We start from the raw sequence: 24,873 nt of genomic DNA on the forward strand, positions 1-24,873 counted from the left end.
ATTCTGACATATCCCCAGTTCCTGGGCCTTGCTACTTTTGACAATATCTTGTACATTTCTCCTATAATGTAATTCTGTTTTAATATTGTGTTGAAAGAATATATATTGTAAGCCGCTCTAATTCACTGTACATTAATACATGGGACTATAATAGCCCAATTAATGGGACATAATGGGACGCAATTATCTATTTGCATTTGTAGAGGTACACTGTCTACTCAAGTTCTTTGCAAAATGTGAGTTATTTAAATGTCAGGCCTGTTTTAAATGGAGTGAAACTTCAAGAACACTTACCATTTACTTTTTACTTTTGCTCAGTATCAACCTTTTTACATTTCAGGTGTATCACAGCGTATTCTGGCCATTGGAATGGGTCTTACCTGGAAGAGATAAGAATGCTTGTTATGGCAAAGTCATTTGCTCGAAGTCAGATAATGTAAGTTTTTGTTGAAAGAATCTGTAGAATGTATGGTATTTGTTTTCAAAGTACTTTTATCATTAAAGTATGTATGCTATATACAACCTTGAGATTTATCTTGTAGGCGGCCACAAAACAAAAGAAATAGAACCATTTAAAAAAGATGGTCAGGCTCCTAATGTACAGGAAAAAGAGCAAATCCTGCAAACAATAAAAGTAACCAAATAATGTTCAGAACTGATTTTCCTAAGTGAATCCACAGCCACAAAGCTGGTCACAGCTGATCCAGGAGCTTGTTAGATGTAGGACACAGCCTCAGACCAACGCAGAGATGTGTAAACCTTGTGAGTAGTGGCTGAACACCAACCGTCACCAGGGACACCAGTGCCACATTGGGAGCAGCGGACGCAGTACATCACTTCCTCCCTCCATTCAGGGGCTACACATGCCCTTACACTTCCTCCCTCACCACCATTCAGGGCCCCAGACAGTCCTACCAGGTGAGGCGACACTTCACCTGTGAGTCAGCTGGGGTGATATACTGCATCCAGTGCTCCCGATGTGGCCTTCTATATATTGGTGAGACCAGACGCAAACCGGGAGATCGTTTCGCTGAACACCTACACTCTGTCCGCCAGAGAAAGCAGGATCTCCCAGTGGCCACACATTTTAATTCCACATCCCATTCCCATTCTGACATGTCTATCCACGGCCTCCTCTACTGTAAAGATGAAGCCACACTCAGGTTGGAGGAACAACACCTTATATTCCGTCTGGGTAGCCTCCAACCTGATGGCATGAACATTGACTTCTCTAACTTCTGCTAATGCCCCACCTCCCCCTCGTACCCCATCCGTTATTTATTTATATACACATTCTTTCTTTCTCTCTCTCTCTCCTTTTTCTCCCTCTGTCCCCCTCACTATACCCCTTGCCCATCCTCTGGGTTTTTCACCCCTTCCCCCTTTTTTTACCTCCCTGGGCCTCCTGTCCCATGATCCTCTCATATCCCTTTTGCCAATCACCTGTCCAGCTCTTGGCTCCATCCCTCCCCCTCCCACTTTCAAATCTCTTACTAGCTCTTCTTTCAGTTAGTCCTGATGAAGGGTCTCGGCCCAAAACGTCGACTGTGCCTCTTCCTAGAGATGCTGCCTGGCCTGCTGCGTTCACCAGCAACTTTGATATGTGTTGCTTAATAATGGACGTTGCCTTTTTCAGACACTGCTCCCTGAAGATGTCCTGGGTACTTTGTAGGTTAGTTCCAAAATGGAGCTGACTAGATTAATGACCCTCTGCAGCTTCTTTTAGTCCTGTACTATCACTACTTGGAGTAACCTGTGAATTAGGGCATTTAAGTAAACAAAAACATAAGAGCTCTCAACTTGAAGTATTAACTAATTCTGTACCTGTAATTAAACTCAAAGTTAAGCATACTCATTTTTTTGTTTTACTGGGAGTGTTTTTGCTCTATCAATTGTATTTTGTATTTCAATTGGATTCTTAACAGCTTATCAAAGTAATGACACTTGCACATTGCCATTTAAAATTAAGACCTGTTTCAAGTTGGATGAAAATGGTTGAATGCTGTCTTTTGAATTGAAGGCAAAAGTGTGTATAGTTTGAGCAGTCCTTGATGAATTTTTCTTGTTTTAGAATAAGGTGGTGGGATTCCATGTTCTTGGTCCAAATGCTGGTGAAATCACACAAGGATTTGGTGCGGCTATGAAGTGTGGCATGACCAAAGACCAGCTGAACAATGTCATTGGCATTCATCCAACCTGTGCAGAGGTGAGATCTTCATTTCTTGATTCCGCACACATCCTTTCCTGTTTCTTGTTTAGCTTCTGTATTGTGCAAAAGAGTCATTGGAAAATGCGCATTCTTATTTCGGTTGTTAAATTTATCAGATTTCATGGTGGTGATAGCCGTCTTGTGTGAGCAGACTGTTTTCTGTTTGATAATAGGGCACAAACATGAGCATGGTTCAGTCCTGAGGTTCCACCTCCATTTTCCCCAAGCATTTGGGACTAGGTCTGGGTAAACGTCTTGGTCAGTGATGTTAAGGTGGTTGACTAGTTGGTTAATTCAGCACCGACTCCAGCTGACCAGAAAATACTCTTGGCATGTGTCCAACTATGTGAGAGTCCTTTTACTTGGTGCCTACTGAAATGGTCCCTGCAACCTTTCTAGTTGAGTTTTGTTGCTGTGTGGTGATGGCTGGTTAGGGAGCAGGTTAAAGTTATTTTAAATGTCTTAATAGTATTCAGATTAGAAAATGCTTATAGAAAAAACTTTAAAAAGAAGAAAATGTTTCTGGTAATGATTTGAATCTGTTTCCTTGTAAACAGAATCACTAAACTTTTGGCAAGTGGTTATTGATCTTGTCTGTTACAGGAAATATGTTGGTGCTAGAAAGTTTGTGAACCCTGTAGAATTTTCTCTATTTCTGCATAAATAGGACCTAAAATGTGATCAGATCTTCACACGTCCTAAAACCAGATAAAGATAACTCAAATAAATGACACAAGAACATTGTACTTATTATTGAGAAAAATGATCCAATGTTACATGTATTTGATAGAAAAAGTATGTGAACCTTTGCTTTCAGTAACTGGTGTGACCCCCCTTGTACAGCAATAACCTCAACCAAATGTTTCCGGTCTGTTGATCAGTCCTGCGCATCGGCTTGGAGGAATTTTAGGCCATTCCTCCTTACAAAACTGCTTCAACTCCGGGATGTTGGTGGGCTTCCTTGCATGAACTGCTTTCTTCAGGTCCTTCCACAACATCTCTATAGGATTACTGTCAGGACTTTGATTTGGCCAAAACACAAATTTTCTTCTTTTTAAATCACCTGTTGTTGATTTACTCTTGTCTTTCAGATCATTGTCTTGTTGCATTATCCAACTTCTATTAAGCTTCAGGTGACAGGCTGCTACCCTGACATTCTCCTGTAAAATGTCTTGCTACAATTTTGAATTAATTGTTCCCTCAACGATTGCAAGCTGCCCAGGCCCCAAGGCAGCAAAGCAGTCCGAAACCGAAACCATGATGCTCCTTCCACCAGGTTTCACAGTTGGTGTCCTTCTTTTGGTGTCAATAGTCATACTTCATACTTCATTGATCCCGGGGGAAATTGGTTTTTGTTACAGTTGCACCATAAATAATAAATAGTAATAGAACCATAAATAGTTAAATAGTAATATATAAATTATGAAATAAGTCCAGGACCAGCCTATCAGCTCAGGGTGTCTGACTCTCCAAGGGAGGAGTTGTAAAGTTTGATGGCCACAGGCAGGAATGACTTCCTATGATGCTCTGTGTTGCATCTCAGTGGAATGAGTCTCTGGCTGAATGTACTCCTGTGCCCACCCAGTACATTATGTAGTAGATGGGAGACACTGACCAAGATGGCATGCAACTTAGACAGCATCCTCTTTTCAGACACCACCATCAGAGAGTCCAGTTCCATCCGCACAACATCACCGGGCTTCCGAATGAGTTTGTTGATTCTGTTGGTGTCTGCTACCCTCAGCCTGCTGCCCCAGCACACAACAGCAAACATGACAGCACTGGCCACCACAGACTCGTAGAACATCCTCAGCATCGTCCGGCAGATGTTGAAGGACCTCAGTCTCCTCAGGAAATAGAGACGGCTCTGACCCTTCTTGTAGACAGCCTCAGTGCTCTTTGACCAGTCCAGTTTATTGTCAATTCATATCCCCAGGTATTTGTAATCCGCCACCATGTCCACACTGACCCCCTGGATGGAAACAGGGGTCACTGGTACCTTAGCTCTCCTCAGGTCTACCACCAGCTCCTTAAGTCTTTTTCACATTAAGCTGCAGATAATTCTGCTCGCACCCTCTGACAAAGTTTCCTACATGAAGGGTCAGGGCTTAGAGGTATATGGGTTGAATGCAGGAAATTGGGACTACTTGGGTAGACACTATGGTCAGCATAGACTGGTTGAGCTGAATTGCCTTATCTGTGCTGTATTGTTCTGACTATTTACAGATTTCTATGATTTGCCTTTTGCTTGTAGGTGTTCACAACAATGGAAATAACAAAAAGATCAGGGGTGGACATTACCAAGAAAGGAGGATGCTGAGGTTAAGCCCTGCTGTTGTAATGCTGTCGCCTTGTGTGCATTGTTACTGCTGTAAGGCTTGGTCAATTTGCATCTTGCCTCCTACTCAGGTAAAACTAACCAGTGACAAGGCACTGTGAAACAGCCTTCCTTGCTGCAGTGCCTTGCCTTGAGTTCTGTCACAGCAGAGGATCACGGATGTACATGGGGCACATGGCACAACAGCGGGGTAAACCTCGGTGTGAACTTTATCACCAGACCTGCTTGGAAGGGCACTGACTTGACGGCCTGTGCCTCCTTGAAGTTTTGGCCTGGAACCTAGTATGAGGTGGGCCAAGATGGATGACTAACAAGCAGGGTCTGGAACTTCTACATCCACTCAGATGATTGCGCTTCCTTCTCTAGTGAGACTTTAGTCTTGTGTAACAGCCTAGTCTCCTGAGATATTACTCTTTGTTTTTAAGGGTTGGGCTGCTGATGGGAATGGTTTTGTTTCGTTATGTAGTGTAGCTAATTAGCATCATTGGATTCTTGCAAGTTTTTTTAAAATCAAGAATTTGTCTGTAAAGAAATATCCATGTTTGATTATTAAATGTTCTACAATATTGATCTTTTATCAGAAAGTATACTGATTATGGTTTGGGAAGCATATGTTTGATTATTTTGTAATATGAGGAACTGCCCTGTTTATAACGGTCTCTACTTTTTAATCTTAAAGTCCAATAGGAGTAAGCAACCTTTGACCAATCTTGCAATTGTTCTTATAAATATGTCAGAATGTGTGAATCTAGAAAATTCTTTCTATAGAAATTTTATTCAAAATCTGGTTCTGCAGTAGAACTAAGTTTCCATAAAAGTTCATTGACCTTTTTGTTTTTTGCCTTGTTCTCTTTGTTATTTGAGGAAGTGGCCACAGTCTGTTTAGATCTGTTTGTAGCTCTTGCTGGTGACTTCTAGACTACTTAATGTAACCTGTTGAAATCACCTATGTATCCAAATGCTTTCATTTCCTTGTCTTTCTGCTCATTTTTAATTGGGAACATTTGCAAACTAAGGTCAGATTAAATGCATGCACTATCACTTTTTTTGTGGTAGTGTATATTTTTGGGTAAGCACACAAATGCTTGGATATTTAATTGGAATGATAGCTGACTTGTGTTTATTTATCACTAGTGCCTGTCTGATCAGAACTTTTTGTCAAGATTTTGTGTATTCCACCTCAAGCAGCACTAACTGGAATATTTCTATTGTGAACAAAGTTTGTTATCCAAAATACATTTAATAAAATCTATACCAAATTTAATAGTGTGTAAGGAATGCCTTTCTGATGAGGCAACTAGACTGTATTAGGCTTAAAAATTCATCTCTTTCGGTGGCGCAGTTCAACTGAAAGCAGCTGTTAATACCAACCATACTTGGAAAACTTGTTCTTTTCACTAATATAAATCTAACTTTTTTCCAATATAGTGGGTTCCTGTTATTTAGATCATCGGTTAATCAAGCTGCCACTTACTTTTTGGACAAATCTCAAAGAACGAAAGTTAATCAATAAAATAGCTGGGATTCCCTTTGTTTATTTGGGACACTGCCGCTTAATTGGGGCAGGAGACCGTTGTTATACAGTTTCTAGCTAGCATCAATTGCATGCACCTGTGTGGCCATTAGACATTTAACCATGCTTAGAATAAACAGTTTTTAAATAGTGTTAGCTGTGTGTAATTGCGTTCAAAAAGCGGTGATCTGTGTCACTGATAGTTGGTGAGAAATGAGCAGCAAGACAATTCCAGAACTGTTTTGCTCACTGCGGTTTCAAGCACTGAGGCTTGAAGATGCTAGAAACAGCTGGAAGAGAAAATGAAACTATTTCCCTACTTCAAGTTGGGAACTATGAAGAATTTGAAGGTATCAACAATCATCTTGAATGATACAATGAAAGTGAAGATTTGAAGGATACAATCATCAAAAGCATTGTATGAAGGCAGTCTATTATCTGCACTTGGTGACTGCACAGATTTTGTTCATTTACAGTCAAAAGAACAGTGTACACTGAATTCCTCCCAATAATTATTAGGAATTAATACAGTTTTGTAGTACTGTAGAGGTATTGGTACTGTTCTGATTTGTTCTGTATTTCATTTAAATATTACTCAGTCTGTTTTTATTTACTTTAATTATTTCCATGAAACTTTAGCTAATTAGGGTAGTCACTTAACTGGGCCAAAACATACTGGACCAGAATCCACTATTTTTCATTTTTAAGTTATAAAATGTTAGTGCTTACTAATATAGTCATTTGCAAATTTCCTATCAGCTATTTGGATCATTTGCCAAAGCTAGACTCCAAAGTTTTATAAACATGAGATTCTGCAGATGCTGGAAATCCAGAGTACACATACAAAATGCTGGAGGAATTTAGCAGATCGGGCAGTAAAGGGAATAGAGTTCGTGTTTCGGGCCAGGATCCTTCATCACCCTTCATCTATGACTTCTAGTTCTAGTCTCACCCAGCCTTTGGAAAAAGCCTGCTTGCCTTTACCTTGTATAAACCCACCATAATTTTGTATGTCGTTATATCTTTCACTTCTGCTTTCCTGCCCACTTGCTTAAACCTTTCACCATGCTTGTCAGCTATCTATCTACATCTCTGGAAGAAGTGCCTCGGCCCAGAATGTTGACTGACTATTCATTTCCATAGATGCTGCCTTACCTGAGTTCCTCCAGGATTTTGTGTGTGTGTGTGTGTGTTGCTTCGGATTTCCAACATCTACAGACTTTTTCATATATATCTACCTCTATCTTGATAATATTCAGAGAGCCTTCCACGAGCTGTAGAAAAAATTACAAAAAGATGTGACCCTTTAAGTAAACATTTTGCCTCAGTCTTTAGCAACCTGACCCTTTTTTAAAAAAAAAATAAGTGACTGAGTTTGGAATTCTTCCACAAGCTGAAGCATCTTTGGTACAATCACCATGACAAGATCCCTTGAGGATTTTGAACATTTCAAATAATTCCTCTCGCTCACTTAACTATAGCAGACAAGCCTAGTATCCAACCTCTCCTTTTCTAGACTGGATGGTAGTTGCTTCCAATGTATTGACATCCTATGTTGAAAAAGGAGTCCACTGTTTGAGTTGTGGTATCAACAATGCCCTTTGGAAATGAAGCATGTCCTCCTACCTTTGTACTCAGTTCACCTCTGCTTCCTGTGGATGGCCCATTTCTGTTCTAAGTGTTTGCAGGTGACCACCATTGTGGGCTGTATTTCAAATGATAAGCCTCAATACAGGAAGGAGGTGGTGACATGATGACAACCTTTCCCTCTGTCTCAGAAGAGCAAAAGAGCTGGTTATTGCCTCCAGAAAGGGAGGTGGTGCACATGCTCCTATCTTCATTAATGATTCAAATGTTGAGAACATCACGTTCCTAGGAATGAACAATAGCCTGTCCTGGTCCAAGTACGTTGATGCCACACTAGTTAATTGGGAGACTAAAGAAACTTGGCTTGTCCTAATATCCAAATACATCATGGCTTGGCATGGCAACTGCTGTCCAAGACCATGAGAAACTTAAGAGTTGTGGACACAGCTCAAAACATGATGGAGATCAGCCTTCACTCTGTGGGCTCTGCTACACTTCTTACTTCAAAGACCCCAGCCACCCTGGACATTCTCTTCCCTCACCTACCCTATTAGGATACAAATGCCTGGATGCTCAAGGACAGCTTCTATCCTGTTATAAGACTATTGAACAGTCCTTTGTTATGATAAGTCTACATTATGATCTTGCACCTTGTGATCTGCCTGTACTGCACTTTCTCTAACTGTTAAGTTGTTCTGCCTTCTGTTACTGTTTTTCCTTGTACTCCCTCAATGTACTGTGTAATGAAGAGATTGATCTGTATGAATGGTATGGAAGACTTTTTTGCTGTACCTTGGTACATTGTGGCAACAATAAACCAATTTACCAATAAAGAAGAAACATAGTTTGTTATTACTCACCCTCTACCTGTGCAAATACTTTGTGTATGTCGAGAGAAAGAGTTCTTTAGACTTTAGACATACTGAAGAAAAACAATATCCCATCTACACTAAGCCTAAATTTACTAGCACTTGGTTTCTGGCCAGGTGATTCAACTGTTCAAAGTAAGTTTTATCATCAAAGTACAGTGCATATATCAACATATATTGCCCTGAGATTCATTTTCCTGTGGGCGTACTGAGCAAATCTATAGGACGGTAATTATAACAGGTTCAATGAAAGATCAACCAAAGTGCACAAGACAACAAGCTGCACATGAAAATATAAATATTTAGCAATAAATAATGAGAACATGAGATGAAGAGTCCTTAAAGTAAGATCATTGGTTGTAGGAACATTTCAATGATGGAGCAAGTGAGTATAGTTATCCCCTTCAATCCAAGAGCCTGATGGTTGAGAGGGTAGTAACTGTTACTGAAACTGGAGGTGTGAGTCCTGAGCCTCTTTTACCTTCTACCTGATGGCAGCAGCGAGAAGAGAGCGTGGCCTGAGTGGTGGGTATCTCTGATGATGGATGCTAATTTCCTACAACAGTGTTTCAAGTAGATGTGCTCAGTTGTTGGGAGGGCTTTTGTGATGTAGTGGGCTAAATCCACTCCTGTTTGTAGGATTTTCCATTCAAAGGCATTGATGTTTCCATACCAGGCCGTGATGCAGCCAAGCCAGTGTGTACTCCACTACATGTTTTTAAAAGTTACATTTAAGCTTCCAACAATTCTTTACTGAAAATTGTCTCCTACAATTAGTAGCCATTTTGTTAGGTACCTCCTAGACCTAAAAAATGGTTACTTGAGTATGTTTGTCATCTTGTGACTATAAGCCCATTCACTTTAAGGTTTGATGTGTGTTCAGAGATGCCCTTCTGCGCAGTACTGTTGTAATGTAGTCATTTGATTTATTGTCGCCTTCCTGTCAGTTTGACCGAGTCTGGTCATTCTCCTCTGACCTCTTATTAACAAAGGAACTGCTGCTCACTGGATGTTTTTGGTTTTTCACACCATTATACAGCCCAATCCATCACTGGTAAAGTTCTCACAACCATTTGGCAAATCTACATGAAACCCTGTCGCAGGAAAGCAGGATCCATCATCAGGGACCCCCACCACTCAAGATATAAGACCATAAGACATGGGAGCAGAATGAGGCCATTCAGCCCATTGAGTCTGCTCTGCCATTCCATCATGGCTAATCCTGGATCCCACTCAACCTCATACACCTGCTGTCTTGCCATATCCTTTGATGCTCTCACCGAGCAGGAAACGATCGACTGCGGCCTTAAATATACTCACGGACTTGGCCTCCACCACAGTCTGTGGCAGAGCATTTGACAGATTCACTACTCTATGGCTTAAAAAAAAATTCCTCCTTACCTCTGTTCTTAAAAAGTTGCCCCTCGATTGAAGCTGTGCCCTCTAATTCTGGATACCCCCACCATAGGAAACATTCTCTCCACATCCACCCTATCTAGTCCTTTCAACATTCAGTAAATTTCAATGAGATTCCCCCCCCCCCACACACATTCTAAATTCCAGTGAGTTAAAGTCCCAAAGCTGCCAAACTCTCCTCATCTGTTAACCACTTCATTTCTGGAATCATCCTCATGAACCTTCTGTAGACTCTCTCCAATGACAAAACATCCTTTCTGAGATGAGGCCCAAAACTGTTGACAATACTCCAAGTGTAGTGTGGCTAATGTCTTTTAAAGCCTCAGCATTATCTTGTTGCTTTTATATTCTATTCCCCTTGAAATAAATACCAACATTGTATTTGCCTTCTTTACCACAGACTCAGCCTTCTGGAGTTTTGCATTCCTAAATCCTTCTGCACCTCTAATGTTTGAAACTTTTCCCTATTTAAATAATAGTCCACACTAGTGTTCCTTTTACCAAAATGCATTATTGCACATTTCCCAATACTTGCATCTGCCACTTTTTTGCCCATTCTTCCAATTTGTCTAAGTCCTGCTGCAATCACATTACCTCTTCAGCACTACCTACCCCTCCACATATCATCCTCAAACTTTGAAACAAAGTCATCAATTTCATACTCCAAATCATTGACAAACAATGTGAAAAGGAGTAGTCCCATTACTGACCCCTGAGGAACACCACTAGTCACTGGCAGCCAACCAGAAAGGTCCCCTTTATTCCCACTCGCTGCCTCCCGCCTCCCGCCTGTCAGCCATTCCTCTATCCATGCCAGTATCTTTCCTGTAATGCCACAGGATTTTATCTTGTTAAGCTGCCTCGTGTGGCACCTTATCAAATGCCTTCTGGAAATCCAACTAGATACATCCACTGCCTCTCCTTTGACCGCCGTACGTGTTACTTCCTCAAAGAACTCTTGTTAGGCAAGATTTCCCTTTACAGAAACCATGCTAACTTTGACTTATTTTATCATTAGCCTCTGAAACCTTATCCTTAATAATAGACTCCAATGCTTTCCCAACCATTGAGGTCAGGCTATCTGGCCTATAATTTCCTTTGTTTTGCCTTCCTCCCTTCTTAAAGAGTGGTGTGACATTTGTAATCTTCCAGTCCTCCAGGAGTATGCCAGAATTAAGTGATTCTTGAAAGATCATGACCAATGCATCTGTTATCTCTTCAGCAATCTCTCTCAGGATTCTGAGATGTAGTCCATCTAGTCGAAGTGACTTATCTACCTTAAGACCTTTGAGTTTGCCGAGCACTTCTTCCTTTGTAATAGCAATGGCATTCACTCACGGACTTTCTGGGACACTGCTAGACTGATATAGCAAAGACTGATGCAAAATACCCACTAAGTTCATCTGCCATTTCTTTGTCCCCCATTACTAACTCACCGGCATCATTTTCCAGTAGTCTAATATCAGCTCTCATCTTTCTTTTACTCTTTAAATAACTGAAAAAACTTTTGGTGTCCTTCATTTGCTGCACGTGCAGGTCAACTCTTTGAGTGATTATGCAGAAAGTTCGAAGTTAACTCATCTCCTTCGACCTTAGACCACGAACTTATCAAACACCCCTCGTATATCTTACTTTATTATTATTATCATCATCATTATTTCATTTTCTATTTCCAGTTTGTCTTCTGCAGTCTGTTTAAATGTCCTAGGTGAGTGGTCTTTTATTGATTTTGTTACGCTTACTCTTCTATTGATTTATTGAGTATGCCCACAAGAAAATGAATCTCAGGGTTGTGTTAGGTGACATATATGTACTTTGATAATACATTTACTTTCAACTTTGTAAACCCTAGAGACTGTTGTGCATGAAAATACCAGGAGATCAGCAGTTTCTGAGACACTCAAACCACCCTGCCTGGCATTAACAATTACTCAAACACAAGGAAATCTGCAGATGCTGGAATTTCAAGCAACACACATAAAAGTTGCTGGTGAACGCAGCAGGCCAGGCAGCATCTCTAGAGGACCTCTTCCTAGAGATGCTGCCTGGTCTGCTGCGTTCACCAGCAACTTTGATGTGTGTTGATTAACAATTACTCCATGGTTAAAGCCACATTTCTTCCCTGTTCTGGTGTTTGGTCTCAACGGCAACTAAGACTGCTTTCATTGATTTGCTGCCGCATGACTGGCTGATTAGATATTGGCATTATTGAGCAGGTGTATCTACTAATGTGGCCACTGAGTACACATCCTTAAATTTGTTGTTTTGTGGCAGCAGTACAGTGCATTACAGAATGCCTGGCAACACTTGCGGGCTGTCCCTGAACGTAGATTGTGTTGGTTGTTAACGCAAACACCACATTTCCCTGTACGTGGGAACCTGTACTTAGATGTACATGGGACAAATGTATCTAAACTTCCCCCTCTAACTTTAGAAGCACACCTTTGGGTATTTTGACATTTCTCCCTTTGGGTTAGTCCACCTTTGGTCCCCACCTGGCACTCAGCTCTCACCTGTGGCTCCCCGTAGCTGTTTGCATGCGACAGCGGCCACACCCCGAGCAACGGCTTCGACAAGCCGGCTAAACCAGGTGAGGGTAGCCGATGGGTCTCAAACCCTCGGTGAGATAGGGAGTTGTCCATCCCAGCATGTGAAGACAGACTCCGACGGATTGAGCGGACGAGACCAATGGAAGGTCCAACGGTCAAGAAGGCGGTCTCTGCAAGCGTTGTGGAACGTGTAGAGCAGGACAAGACACAGAAGACATCCTGGTCATCCACTGCGCCTAGTCCCATTTCCAGCCGTCTAGACTCTGTCTTGCCACTGGATCCAGATGGGAATTGGGAAGAGAGAGTGAGGCTGACGCTGCGCAACTCTCCCTCACTTCAATCCAAACCACGCGCTAGTCTCGACACCATCATAATTGTGTCGAGGTCCTCATCGACGCCAACGATGGACGAACAACACCTTTGGGTAAAGACTCTGACTGTGTATCTCTCATAATTAAAACAAAACCTCAGGTCTCCATTGGCCTCCAACATTTCAGAGAAAACAGTCCACGTTTGTTCAGTCTTTACTTATGGGTCATACACCCAGTCTAGACAGCATCCTGGTGAACCTCTTCGGCACCCTCTCCACGCTCCTTTCCATAATGAGGCAACCAGAACTGCACACAGTTAAGCCATCTGATAAAATTCAAAAACCCCACAGGTGCTGGAAATCTGAGATCAAAACTGAAGCCGTAATAATGACTGAGAAGGTCGGGCAGCATCTGTGGAAAGAGGAAGCAATGGCACTTAATACTGAAGAATTAGCCATTCCATGTTGCAGGAGGGTATTAACACAGGCTAATGAGGAGCAAAACCAGGTGAATAATTAGTACTGAGCAGCATACATAGAATGCTGGAGGAACTCAGCAGGTCAGGTAGCATCTGTGGAAATGAATAAACAGTCAATGTTTCAGGCCAAGACCCTTCAACAGGACTGGAAAGGAAGGGGAAAGATGCCAGAATAAAAAGGTGTGGGGAGGAGACGGAGGATGGCCAGAGGGTGATAGGTAGGGAAGTGGGGGGTGAAGTAAGAAGCCGGGAGGGGATGATTGGAAAAAGCGAAGGGCCAGAGAAGAAGGAATCTGATAGTAGGGGAGAGTAGGCCATGGGAAAGTAAGAGGGACACCAGTGGTAGGTGATGGCCAGGTAAGGAGAAAAGGTACAAGGCCAAAGTGGGACATTGGAGAAGAGTGAAAGGGGAGGGGGAAAATTACTAGAAGGAGAAGTCGATGTTCATCCTATCAGGTTGGAGGCTACCCAGATGGAATATGAGGTGTTGCTCCTCCACCCTGAGAGTGGCCTCATTGTGGCAGAAGAGGAGGAGGCCATCGCCCGACATGTCAAAATGGGAATGGGCATAGGAATGATTAATATTGGCTGATAGAACTTAGGACGTTGATCCCTACAGCCCACAATATCTGTCAGCATGATGCCAAATTAAATTAAAACTATCTGGCAGCACGTCCTGTACTTCTGCATTTCCTGCCAGTTTATGTGTCTGACAGAATGCCTCTTAAAAACTTCCATCATCTCCACTGGTGGTGCATTTCAGGCACCTACCACTCTAACTCTCCACCCTCATGCCTTAAAGCCAAGCCCTACAGTATTTGGTATTTACACCTTGGGAAAAGGACTCTATCTACCTCAGAGCCTCTGATAATTTTATAAACCTCTATCAGTTCTTCTTTCAGCCTCCAACACTCCTGAGAAAACAATCTTAACTTTGTCTAACCTCTCCTTCTAGCCAATACTGTCTATTCCAGGCAGCACCTTGGTGACATTTACATCGGTAAGAGCTGATGTAGATTTGGGGACAGAGTAGGCAGGATTTGCCAGTAGTCACCCATTCCAATTCAACTTCCCATTCCTAATGGTTGGTTCACAGCCTCCTCCACTGCCATGATAAGGCCGCAGTCAGGTTGAAGGAGCAACACCTCATATTCCACTGGAATAGCCTCTAACCTGATGGCATATTCAAGTCTGCCGGTGACACCACTGTCAAAGGCCAAAGCAGAGGTGGTGATGAATCAGCGTATAGGAGAGAGATTGAAAATCTGGCTGACTGGAGCCACAACAACAACCTCTCACTCAATGTCAGCAAGACCAAGGAACTGATTATTGACTTCAGGAGAAAGAAGCCAGAAGTCCATGAGACAGTCCTCATCGGAGGATCACAGATGGGGAGGGTCAGCAACTTTAAATACCTTAGTGTTATCATTCAGAGGACCTGTCCTGGGCTTAGCACATAAGGGCAATTACAAAGACAGCATGGCAGCACCTCTACTTCCTTAGGAGTTTGCAAAGATTCAGCATGATAAACTTTGACAAACTTCTATAGATGTGTAATCCTCAGGTTCCATCAGCTGTGTCAGTCTCAGGAAGACCATCTCTGGCCCCACCAAACGTGTGAGATTGAGGTGCAAAACCTCCTGTTTGGGTGGATGCTGCCTGATGTGTCACCCTGTTACAAATCAGTACTATGGAGTAACAGACAGTACATCATGTGCAATTAAACAAGTGAGCTTTATAATTCTTAAATTGACCTAAAGGTTTAGTAAAGAAAAACAAAAAGAAAAGGGCCCATTTTCCAATCCTCCATCGATTTCCCCGGGCTTTGTCAACCCCTGGCCCCACTCCAAGTCCCCTCCTTTCTGGTCTCTACGACCTCTCCTTTCTGGCATCTTCTTTCTCCGTCTCTCGCCGAACAAAAGACCCAGATTACCTTGGTGTCAGGCACACAGCAAGAAAACACACTCCCCTCAATGGACGGCTCATATTCCAAAGCCCCCGTTATCTCTAACCCTAAACCAAACCCTGCTCCTACAGAAAGACCATTACGTTAGCAGTGAAAGCTTTTCCAGGGTGTTTCAGATGTGTGGTGGAGAATATATTGACTGGCTGTATCACAGCCTGGTATGGGAACACCAATGCCCTTAAATGGAAAATCCTCCAAAAAGTAGTGGATACGGTCCAGTCCATCATGGGTAAAGCCCTTCCCACCATTGAGCATTGAACAACAACATGAAGCGTTGTTGCAGGAAAGCAGCATCCATCGTCAGGGACCCCCACCACCCAGGACGTGGTCTCTTCTCACTGCTACCTTCAGGAAGCAGGTACGAGAGCCTCAGGGCTCACGTCACCGGGTTCAGGAACAGTTATTGCTCCTAGCTCTTGAACCAGAGGGGTTAACTTTTCTCAACTTCACTTGTCTCACCATTGAAATGTTCTCACTTTCAAGGACTCCTCGACGACTTGGGTTGAATGTCGAAGTTGGTGTGCTTCTATTCTGGTTATTATTTTATTATGGATTTATTGAGTATGCCTGCAAGAAAATGAATCTCAGGGTTGTGCGTGGTGACATACCTGTATTTTGATAATAAATTTACTTTGAACTTTTAAAACAGTTGACGTTTCAGTCTGAAACGTGGACTGTTTATTGCTTAGGAGCCGAGAGGTAATGTTGCAGCTATATAGGACCCTGGTCAGACCCCACTTGGAGTACTGTGCTCAGTTCTGGTCACCTCACTACGGGAAGGACGTGGAAACCATAGAAAGGGTGCAGAGGAGATTTACAAGGATGTTGCCTGGATTGGGGAGCATGCCTTATGAAAACAGGTTGAGTGAATTCGGCCTTTTCTCCTTGGAGGGACGGAGGATGAGAGGTGACCTGATAGAGGTGTATAAGATGATGAGAGGCATTGATCGTGTGGATAGTCAGAGGCTTTTTCCCAGGGCTGAAATGGTTGCCACAAGAGAACACGGGTTTAAGGTGCTGGGGAGTAGGTACAGGGGAGATGTCAGGGGTAAGTTTTTTACTCAGAGAGTGGTGAGTGCGTGGAATGGGCTGCCGGCAATGGTGGTGGAGGCGGATACGATAGGGTCTTTGAAATGACACCTGGATAGATACATGGAGCTTAGTAAAATGGAGGGCTATGGGTAACCCTAGTAATTTCTAAGGTAGGGACATGTTCGGCAAAACTTTGTGAGCCGAAGGGCCTGTATTGTGCTGTAGGTTTTCTATGTTTCTATGGATGTTGCCTGACCTGCTGAATTCCTCCAGCGTTTTGTGAGTGGAACAGAGGAAGGCGGCATTCCCCCGACCGGCGGAACATAATTCTCGAGCACAATGGGGGTGGGGGGAGGTGGTGTTCGATCCCTTTGAGGTGACCGGTATATTTTGGTTCGAATGGTTCTCTAACGCCTCTGTTCGCAGGCAGAAGTAGCCGAGTGACCGACCTCCTCACGCAACGGAGAGAGAGAGAGAGCGGGTGGACTGCGTTACCTGGACCCGGAGCTCGAAAGTAAGTATTGACCCTCCTCTGCGCCATCTTTCTGTACCCTAACGTAGAGGTGAGCCCGCTGGCCCGGGTTGACAAGGGTAGGATTTATCCCGGGGCTTCCAGTGGGAGGCGACAACGTCAATACCGACTTCAAACTCTACCCCCTGGTCCCAAATGAAATTCTAATGGGTTTGACCTCCAGATTCCTGATCACGGACCCCAAAGTGGCAAACCCTGATCCCAGTTGTGAATTTCAGGCCTAATCGTCTTCTTGACTCGCAAACAGGGGTCCATGACATAAAATGTTTGGAGCCCCCGCTCCAACTAGCTGTAACCCATCGCCGTCAAATTATCTGAATGGACTGTAAATCCATGCAGAATACTTCACCATTTTGTCTCTTTTTATACTACTTGTTTAATTATATATAGAACATACATAGAATAGTACAGCGCAGTACTGGCCCTTCGGCCCACAATGTTGTGCCGACCCTCAAACTCTGCCTCCCATATAACCCCCCACCGTAAATTCCTCCATACACCTGTCTAGTAGTCTCTTAAACTTCACTAGTGTATTTGCCTCCACCACTGACTCAGGCAGTGCATTCCACGCACCAACCACTCTGAGTAAAAAACCTTCCTCTAATATCCCCTTTGAACTTCCCGCCCCTTACCTTAAAGCAATGTCCGCTTGTATTGAGCAGTGGTGCCCTGGGGAAGAGGCGCTGGCTATCCACTCTATCTATTCCTCTTATTATCTTGTACACCTCTATCCTGTCTCCTCTCATCCTTCTTCACTCCAAAGAGTAAAGCCCTAGCTCCCTTAATCTCTGATCATAATGCATACTTTCTAAATCAGACAGCATCCTGATAAATCTCCTCTGTACCCTTTCCAATGCTTCCACATCCTTCCCATAGTGAGGCGACCAGAACTGGACCCAGTACTCCAAGTGTGGCCTAACCAGAGTTTTATAGAGCTGCATTATTACATCGCGACTCTTAAACTCTATCCCTCGACTTATGAAAGCTAACACCCCATAAGCTTTCTTAACTACCCTATCCACCTGTGAGGCAACTTTCAGGGATCTGTGGACATGTACCCCGAGATCCCTTTGCTCCTCCACACTACCAAGTATCCTGCCATTTACTTTGTACTCTGCCTTGGAGTTTGTCCTTCCAAAGTGTACCACCTCACACTTCTCTGGGTTGAACTCCATCTGCCACTTCTTAGCCCACTCCTGCATCCTATCAATGTCTCTCTGCAATCTTTGACAATCCTCTACACTATCTATAACACCACCGATCTTTGCGTCATCTGCAAACTTGCCAACCCACCCTTCTACCCCCACATCCAGGTGTTAATAAAAATCACAAAAAGTAGAGGTCCCAGAACAGATCCTTGTGGGACACCACTAGTCACAATCCTCCAATCTGAATGTACTCCCTCCACCACCACTCTCTGCCTTCTGTAGGCAAGCCAATTCTGAATCCACCTGGCCAAACTTCCCTGGATCCCATGCCTTCTAACTTTCTGAATAAGCCTACCACGTGGAACCTTGTCAAATGCCTTACTAAAATCCGTATAGATCACATCCACTGCACTACCCTCATCTATATGCCTGGTCACCTCCTCAAAGAACTCTATCAGCCTTGTTAGACATGATCTGCCTTTCACAAAGCCATGCTGACTGTCCCTGATCAGACCATGTTTCTCTAAATGCCTATAGATCCTATCTCTAAGAATCTTTTCCAACAGCTTTCCCACCACGGATGTAAGGCTCACTGGTCTATAATTACCCGGACTATCCCTACTACCTTTTTTGAACAAGGGGACAACATTCGCCTCCCTCCAATCCTCCGGTACCATTCCCGTGGACAACGAGGACATAAAGATCCTAGCCAGAGGCTCAGCAATCTCTTCTCTCGCCTCGTGGAGCAGCCTGGGGAATATTCCGTCAGGCCCCGGGGACTTATCTATCCTAATGTATTTTAACAACTCCAACACCTCCTCTCCCTTAATATCAACATGCTCCAGAACATCAACCTCACTCATGTTGTCCTCACCTTCATCAAGTTCCCTCTCATTGGTGAATACCGAAGAGAAGTATTCATTGAGGACCTCGCTCACTTCCACAGCCTCCAGGCACATCTTCCCACCTTTATCTCTAATCGGTCCTACCTTCACTCCTGTCATCCTTTTGTTCTTCACATAATTGAAGAATGCCTTGGGGTTTTCCTTTACCCTACTCGCCAAGGCCTTTTCATGCCCCCTTCTTGCTCTTCTCAGCCCCTTCTTAAGCTCCTAAAGGATGTGTATCTTATTTATAGAATTAACTTATAGTTTTATAATGTATTTCACGGCATATATCAGTGATACTAAATCTGATTCTGAACCTCAGAGTGACTCTCTACCTTTGATCCTTTGATATTCTGACTTTTAATGGATCATTCTAGCCACTGTGTGAATGTTTAATGTATCTCCAGCACAGATTTGTTTGTTTTATTGACTACACAAAAGCACCTGATAAAGTGAAGCACAATAAGTTATTTGAAATATTACAGAAAACTTTAGATCTAGATTCGAAAGACCTCCGCATAATCAGAAATCTGTACTGGGAACGAACTGCCGCTGTAAGGATAGATGGAGAAGTGAGTCAGTTTACCAAAATCAAGAGAGGCATCAGACAAGGGTGTGTTTTCTCCCCTGATTTGTTTAATGTGTACAGTGAAATAATATTACAAAAAAATAAGAAACATCTTGGGAACTAAAGTTGGTGGTGAAAACATCAATAATTTCAGATATGCAGATGACACTGTGTTAATTGCAAGTACGGAGGAAGAATTACAAAACTTAATTGATATAATTGCTGAAGACAGTGTAAAAATGGGTCTATCTATCAATTTCAAAAAGACAGAATGTATGGTGATATCCAAAGAGAAGGAGAATCCTATCTGCAGGCTGAGAATAAATGGGGAAGGCATAAAACAAGTACAGAACTTTTGCTACTTAGGAAGCTGGGTGACATCAGATGGCAGGTGCGATGTGGACATCAAAAGAAGAATAGGGATGGCAAAAGACACCTTATGAGAGTGAAGAGTATACTGACCAATACTAAACTAGGCATGACAACCCACCTCAGAGTACTGAAATGTTACAATTATCCAGTTATGTTATATGGATCAGACTGTTGGACAATATCTAGTAACATGAGGAAACGAATTGTAGCAGCAGAGATGTGGTTTTTGAGGAGGATGCAAAGAATATCATGGACGAAACGAATATCTAATGAGGATGTCATGAACAGAACAAACACAAAAAGAGAAATAATGTATGAGATCATGAAAAGGCAACGTAACTTCATTGGACATGTGATTAGGAAAGAGGAGTTAGAATACACGGTAATTATGGGAAAGATTGAAGGGAAGAAAGCAAGAGGAAGACAAAGACAAATGATAATGGAGACAGCAGCCAGAGAACTGGAAATGAATATGAATGAATTGGTCCACTTGACCTGAAACAGGAGTGTGTGGGTCTTGGCAGTCAAAGCTCAAACTGGGCACGGCACCTGATGATGATGATGATCTCCAACACACATAAAGTACCCGGGATCTCAGTGAGTCAGGCAGCATCTGTGGAGGGAAGTGGACAGTCGACATTCACATTTCCCTTCAAAGATGCTGCCAGGCCCTGCTGAGTTTCCCCAAAACTTTGTGTGTCTTGCTCCAGACTTCCAGCAACACCTCCACATTCCTCGGTATTTCAGCGTGTCCTGGTCAACCCTCAGCAATGTTTATCGAAACACCACAGAAAGCACCCTAACCACATACAACATACACAAAGTGCTGGAGGAACTCAGCAGGTCAGGCAGCATCTGTGGAAATGAAACAGTTGGTGTTTCTGGCTGAGACCCTTCTTCAGGACCGGAGAGGAAGGAGGAGGATGCCAGGATGAAAAGGTGGAGGGCGGGGAAGGACAAGTAGCCAGGAAACAATCGCAGAATCACGGATGCATCATGGCTTGGTCTGGCAACTGCTCTGCCTGTGACCACAACAAACCACAGGAAGTCATGGACATCGCAGAAACCAGCTTCCCCTCCATCGACTCTGTCTAAACTTCTGGCTGCCTCAGCAAAGCAGCCGGCAGAGTCAAAGACCCCTCACACCCTGGATAGTCTCTGTTCTTCTCCTCCCATCGGGCAGAAGATACAAAATCCTGAAAGCACATCCCGCCAGGCTCAAGGACAGCTTCTGTCCTGCTGCTCTGACTATAGAATGAACCTCTTGAACAAAAAGATTGTCGACGTCACAATCTACCTTGTTATGACCTCACACTTTATTGTTCACCTGCTGTGCACTTTTAGAGTTATAGAAACTACAGCTCAGAAACAAGTTCCTTCGGCCCATCTAGTCCATGCCGAACCATTTACACTGCCTGCTCCCATTGACAGGCACTGGGACCATAGCCCTCCATATCCCTACAATCCATGCACCTATCCAAACTTTACTGAAACATTAAAATTGAGCTGGCACTGTCAGCTCATTCCACACTCTCACAATCTTCTGAGTGAAGAAGTTCCTCTTAAACTTTTCACCTTTCTCCTTTAACCATGATCTCTGGTTGTAGTCCCACCCAACCTCAGTGGAAAAAGCCTGCTTGCATTTACCCTGTCTATACCCCTCATAATTTTGTATGCCTCTATCAGATCTCCCCTCGATCTTCTACGTTCCAAAGAATAAAGTCCTGACCTATTCAATCTTCCCATATAATTCAGGTCCTCCAGACCCGGTAACATCCTTGTAAATTTTCTCTGTACTCTTTCAGCCTTATTTCTTCAATGTAACATCCCATCTCCGGCACTCAGCACTGAATACTTTTCTGGTAGCTTTTACAGTTTATTCTGAATTGTTATTGTTTTACAGGACAGGCTTGTGGTTCAGAACAGGGGTTCCCACCCTGGGGTCCACAGACCCCTCGGTTAATGGTCGGGGTCTGTGGCATAAAAAAGGTTGGGAAGCCCTGGATTGGAGGGATTTGGGCCAAATACAGGCAAGTGGGACTGGATCAGGTGTGAATCTTGGTTGTATGGACCCGATGGACTGAACAGTCTGTTTCTTGCAGCATGATTCCATGATTGTACACTCTAAAAATGGAAAATGCTGCGGATGCTCAGTCTGCTGAGTCGAAACTGTGGGAGGGCAGGCTTATGGCTTTCTTCAAGATGTTTTGCCATCTCTACACCTTCTCCCTCCCCCCTCCCACACACACGCAGAGGCTGTCTGACCTGCTGGACATTGTCTGCAATTCACAAACACAAAAGATTCTGTAGATGCTGGAAATCCAGAGCAACATACACGAAATGCTGGAGGAACTCAGCAAATCTGGCAGTGTTTATGGAGCAGAATAAATAGTCAGCGTCACTCATGAACACAACCTTGCTCCTTTTTTATTCCTAGATTTGCTCTACTTATGTAACTATTTAATATACATATATGTATTTACCGTAATTCACATTTTTCCCTATTATTATGAATTGCATTGTACTGTTGCTGCAAAGACAACAAATTTCACAATGTATATTAATATCCAGTCATATTAAACCTGATTCTGACGTTTCAGGTCGGGACTCTTCTTTGGGGCTGGAAAGGAAGGGGAAGGCGCTGGAATAAAAAGGTTGGGGGAGGGAAGGAGGATAGCTAGCAGGTGATAGATGAGGTCAGGTGGGTGGGAAAAGGAAGGGATTCTGATAGGAGAGGAGAATGGAGGGGACCCAGGGGGAAGTGACGGGCAGATGAGAAGAGGTAAGAGGCCAGAGTGCAGAACACTAGAAGAGGGAAAGGGTAGGGATTGTTTTTTTTACAGGAAGGAAAAGTCGGTATTCATGTCATCAGGTTGGAGGCTACTCAGATGGCATATAAGGTGTTGTTTCTCCACCCTGAGGGCGGCCTCATCTTGGGACAAGAGGAGACCATGGACTGACACGTCAGGACGGGGACGGGGATGGGAATGGGAATTAAAATGTTTGGCCACCGGGAAGTTCCGCTTTTGACGGAGGGAGCAGAGGTGTTCGACAAAGCAGTACCCCCATTTACAATGGGTCCTATCAATGCAGAGAAGATCTCATTGGGAGCACTGGACGCAGTAGGTGAACCCAGCGGATTCACAGCTGGAGACAACCCTTAGAGGCCCTGAACGGAGGTGAGGAAGGAGGTGAATGAGCAGGTGTAGCATTTAGACCACTTGCAGGGATAAGTGCCTGGGGGGAGATTAGTTGGGAGGAACAAATGGACAAGGGAATCGTGGAGGGAGTGATCCCTGTGGAAAGTGGGTTGGAGGTAAAGATATGTTTGGTGCTAGGACCCTATTTTTGTCTCAGATTTCCAACATCTGCGTTTTTCTTTCTCACTTTCAGTCCAACATAAATTCTAAGGTAACTCAGTTTTTATCCCTGCTTTTCTGCTGGCTTTCCTACTCTTCTGTTTTATTTTGAACCCCAAAGTTCGTTGTGTGTTCTAGCAGTGTTTCGGCTCTCCTCCGGGTCCCATTCATTATACCTCCCCAGACAGCTGAGCTGCGCCATCAGGCCCTTGGCGCCCCCTCCTGGTCAACCCGGGATTCGTGTTGGTTTATTATTGTCATATGTACGGAGATACTGTAGAATGAAAAGCGTGTCTTGCACGCTGTTCATTCAGATCAAATCATTACACAGTGCATTGAGGCAAAACAAGGTAAAACTATAACAGAACGCAGAATAAAGTGCCAGAGCTACAGAGAAAGTGCAGTGCAGGGAGACAGTGTACAAGGTCACAAGCAGGTAGATTGTGAGGTCGGGTTCATCTTACCATACCGGGGAGCTATGCAATGCTCACAGCAGCGGGGTGGAAGCTGTCCTTGGGCCTGGTGGGACGCGCTTTCAGGCTTTTGTGTCCTTTGTGCACCCGGTGGGAGAGGGGAGAAGCAGGAGCGTCCAGCGTGATCATGCTGGCTGCTTTACCGAGCCAGCGAGAAGTGTAGACGGAGCCCACGGAGGGGAGGCCGGTTTCTGTGAGGTGCTGAGCTGTGTACTCAACCCTCTGCAGTTTCTTGTGGTCTCGGGCTGAGCAGTGATGCATCTGTAGAGGAAGCTTTCTATCGTGAGGGTAAAAGGTGACATCTCAAATTTCTTTAGCCTCTCGAGCCTTCTTAGCTTAACCTGTGATGTTCATTCCAACCTAGTTAGAGTCATGGAGTTATACTGTGCAGAACAGGCCCTTTGGCCCATCTAGACCAAGCTACCCCATCCAAGTCAGTATCATTTGGCCCAGAACCTTCTAAACCTTGCTAATTCATGTATCTTCCCAAGCGTCTTTTAAATGTTGTTATTATACCTGTCTCAATCATTTCTTCTGGCAGCTCGTTCCACATCAATACCACGCTGTTGCCTCTCAGGTTGCGATTGAATCTCTCCCTCTCACCTTAATCCTGTTTTCCAGGACATGCTGAGTTGTGTCCACAGCTCTTCGCAGTTTTTTTTGCGGTCACGGGCACAGCAGATGTGCAAAGAGCAAATTTGCTGATGACACAGAGGTTGGGGATGTAGTGGACAGTGAGGAAAGCTGTCATGGCTTCCAGCTGGAAAAATGGGCTGAGAAGTGGCAGATGGGATTTAATGTAGACAAAGTGTGAGGTGTTGCTCTTTGATCAGGGAGGGGGCTATGCAGTATCTACACCAGGACCACCAGACTCAAAAACAGTTACTTTCCCGAAGCAGTAAGGCTGATCAACACCTCCACCTGCTAACCCACCCCTCCACACCCCCAACCACCACTAATTTATCATTTCCTGTCAAAGTCACCTTATGTACAGACACCCCTGTGCCTAGCGTCACTTTATGGACCTACAATCAATCTACGTATATAAGCTACCTTATGTATTTATATTTATTGTGTTTTAATTATTATTGTGTTCTTTATCTTATTGTGTTTATGCTTGTGCTTTGAATCGAGAGCAACAATTATTTCATTCTCCTTTACACACGCGTGTATGGGAACGAACACGAAACAATCTTCAATGTTGAGTCTTGATGCACATGTACACAGTAAGGATCAGAATCAGATTATCACTGACATATGTCATGA

At 43.7% G+C, this 24,873-nt stretch overlaps 2 protein-coding genes across 2 annotated transcripts in view; both read left to right on the plus strand.

Moving 5' to 3' along the window:
- Positions 1-8,487, plus strand: part of LOC134356972 (thioredoxin reductase 1, cytoplasmic-like) — a 67,579-nt gene extending 59,092 nt beyond the window's left edge. The window contains exons 14-16 of the mRNA XM_063068256.1: positions 341-436; positions 2,072-2,206; positions 4,464-8,487. Coding sequence (XP_062924326.1) covers positions 341-436; positions 2,072-2,206; positions 4,464-4,529 — 297 coding nt within the window. The 3' untranslated portion in view covers positions 4,530-8,487. The remainder of the gene's footprint in view (positions 1-340; positions 437-2,071; positions 2,207-4,463) is intronic.
- A 7,983-nt stretch (positions 8,488-16,470) lies between these two features.
- Positions 16,471-24,873, plus strand: part of LOC134357138 (uncharacterized) — a 106,147-nt gene continuing 97,744 nt past the window's right edge. The window contains exon 1 of the mRNA XM_063068435.1: positions 16,471-16,782. The gene's annotated coding sequence lies outside the window, so the exon portion shown is untranslated. The remainder of the gene's footprint in view (positions 16,783-24,873) is intronic.

Source organism: Mobula hypostoma, chromosome 15, assembly GCF_963921235.1.
Source record: "Mobula hypostoma chromosome 15, sMobHyp1.1, whole genome shotgun sequence".
NCBI lineage: Eukaryota > Metazoa > Chordata > Chondrichthyes > Myliobatiformes > Myliobatidae > Mobula > Mobula hypostoma.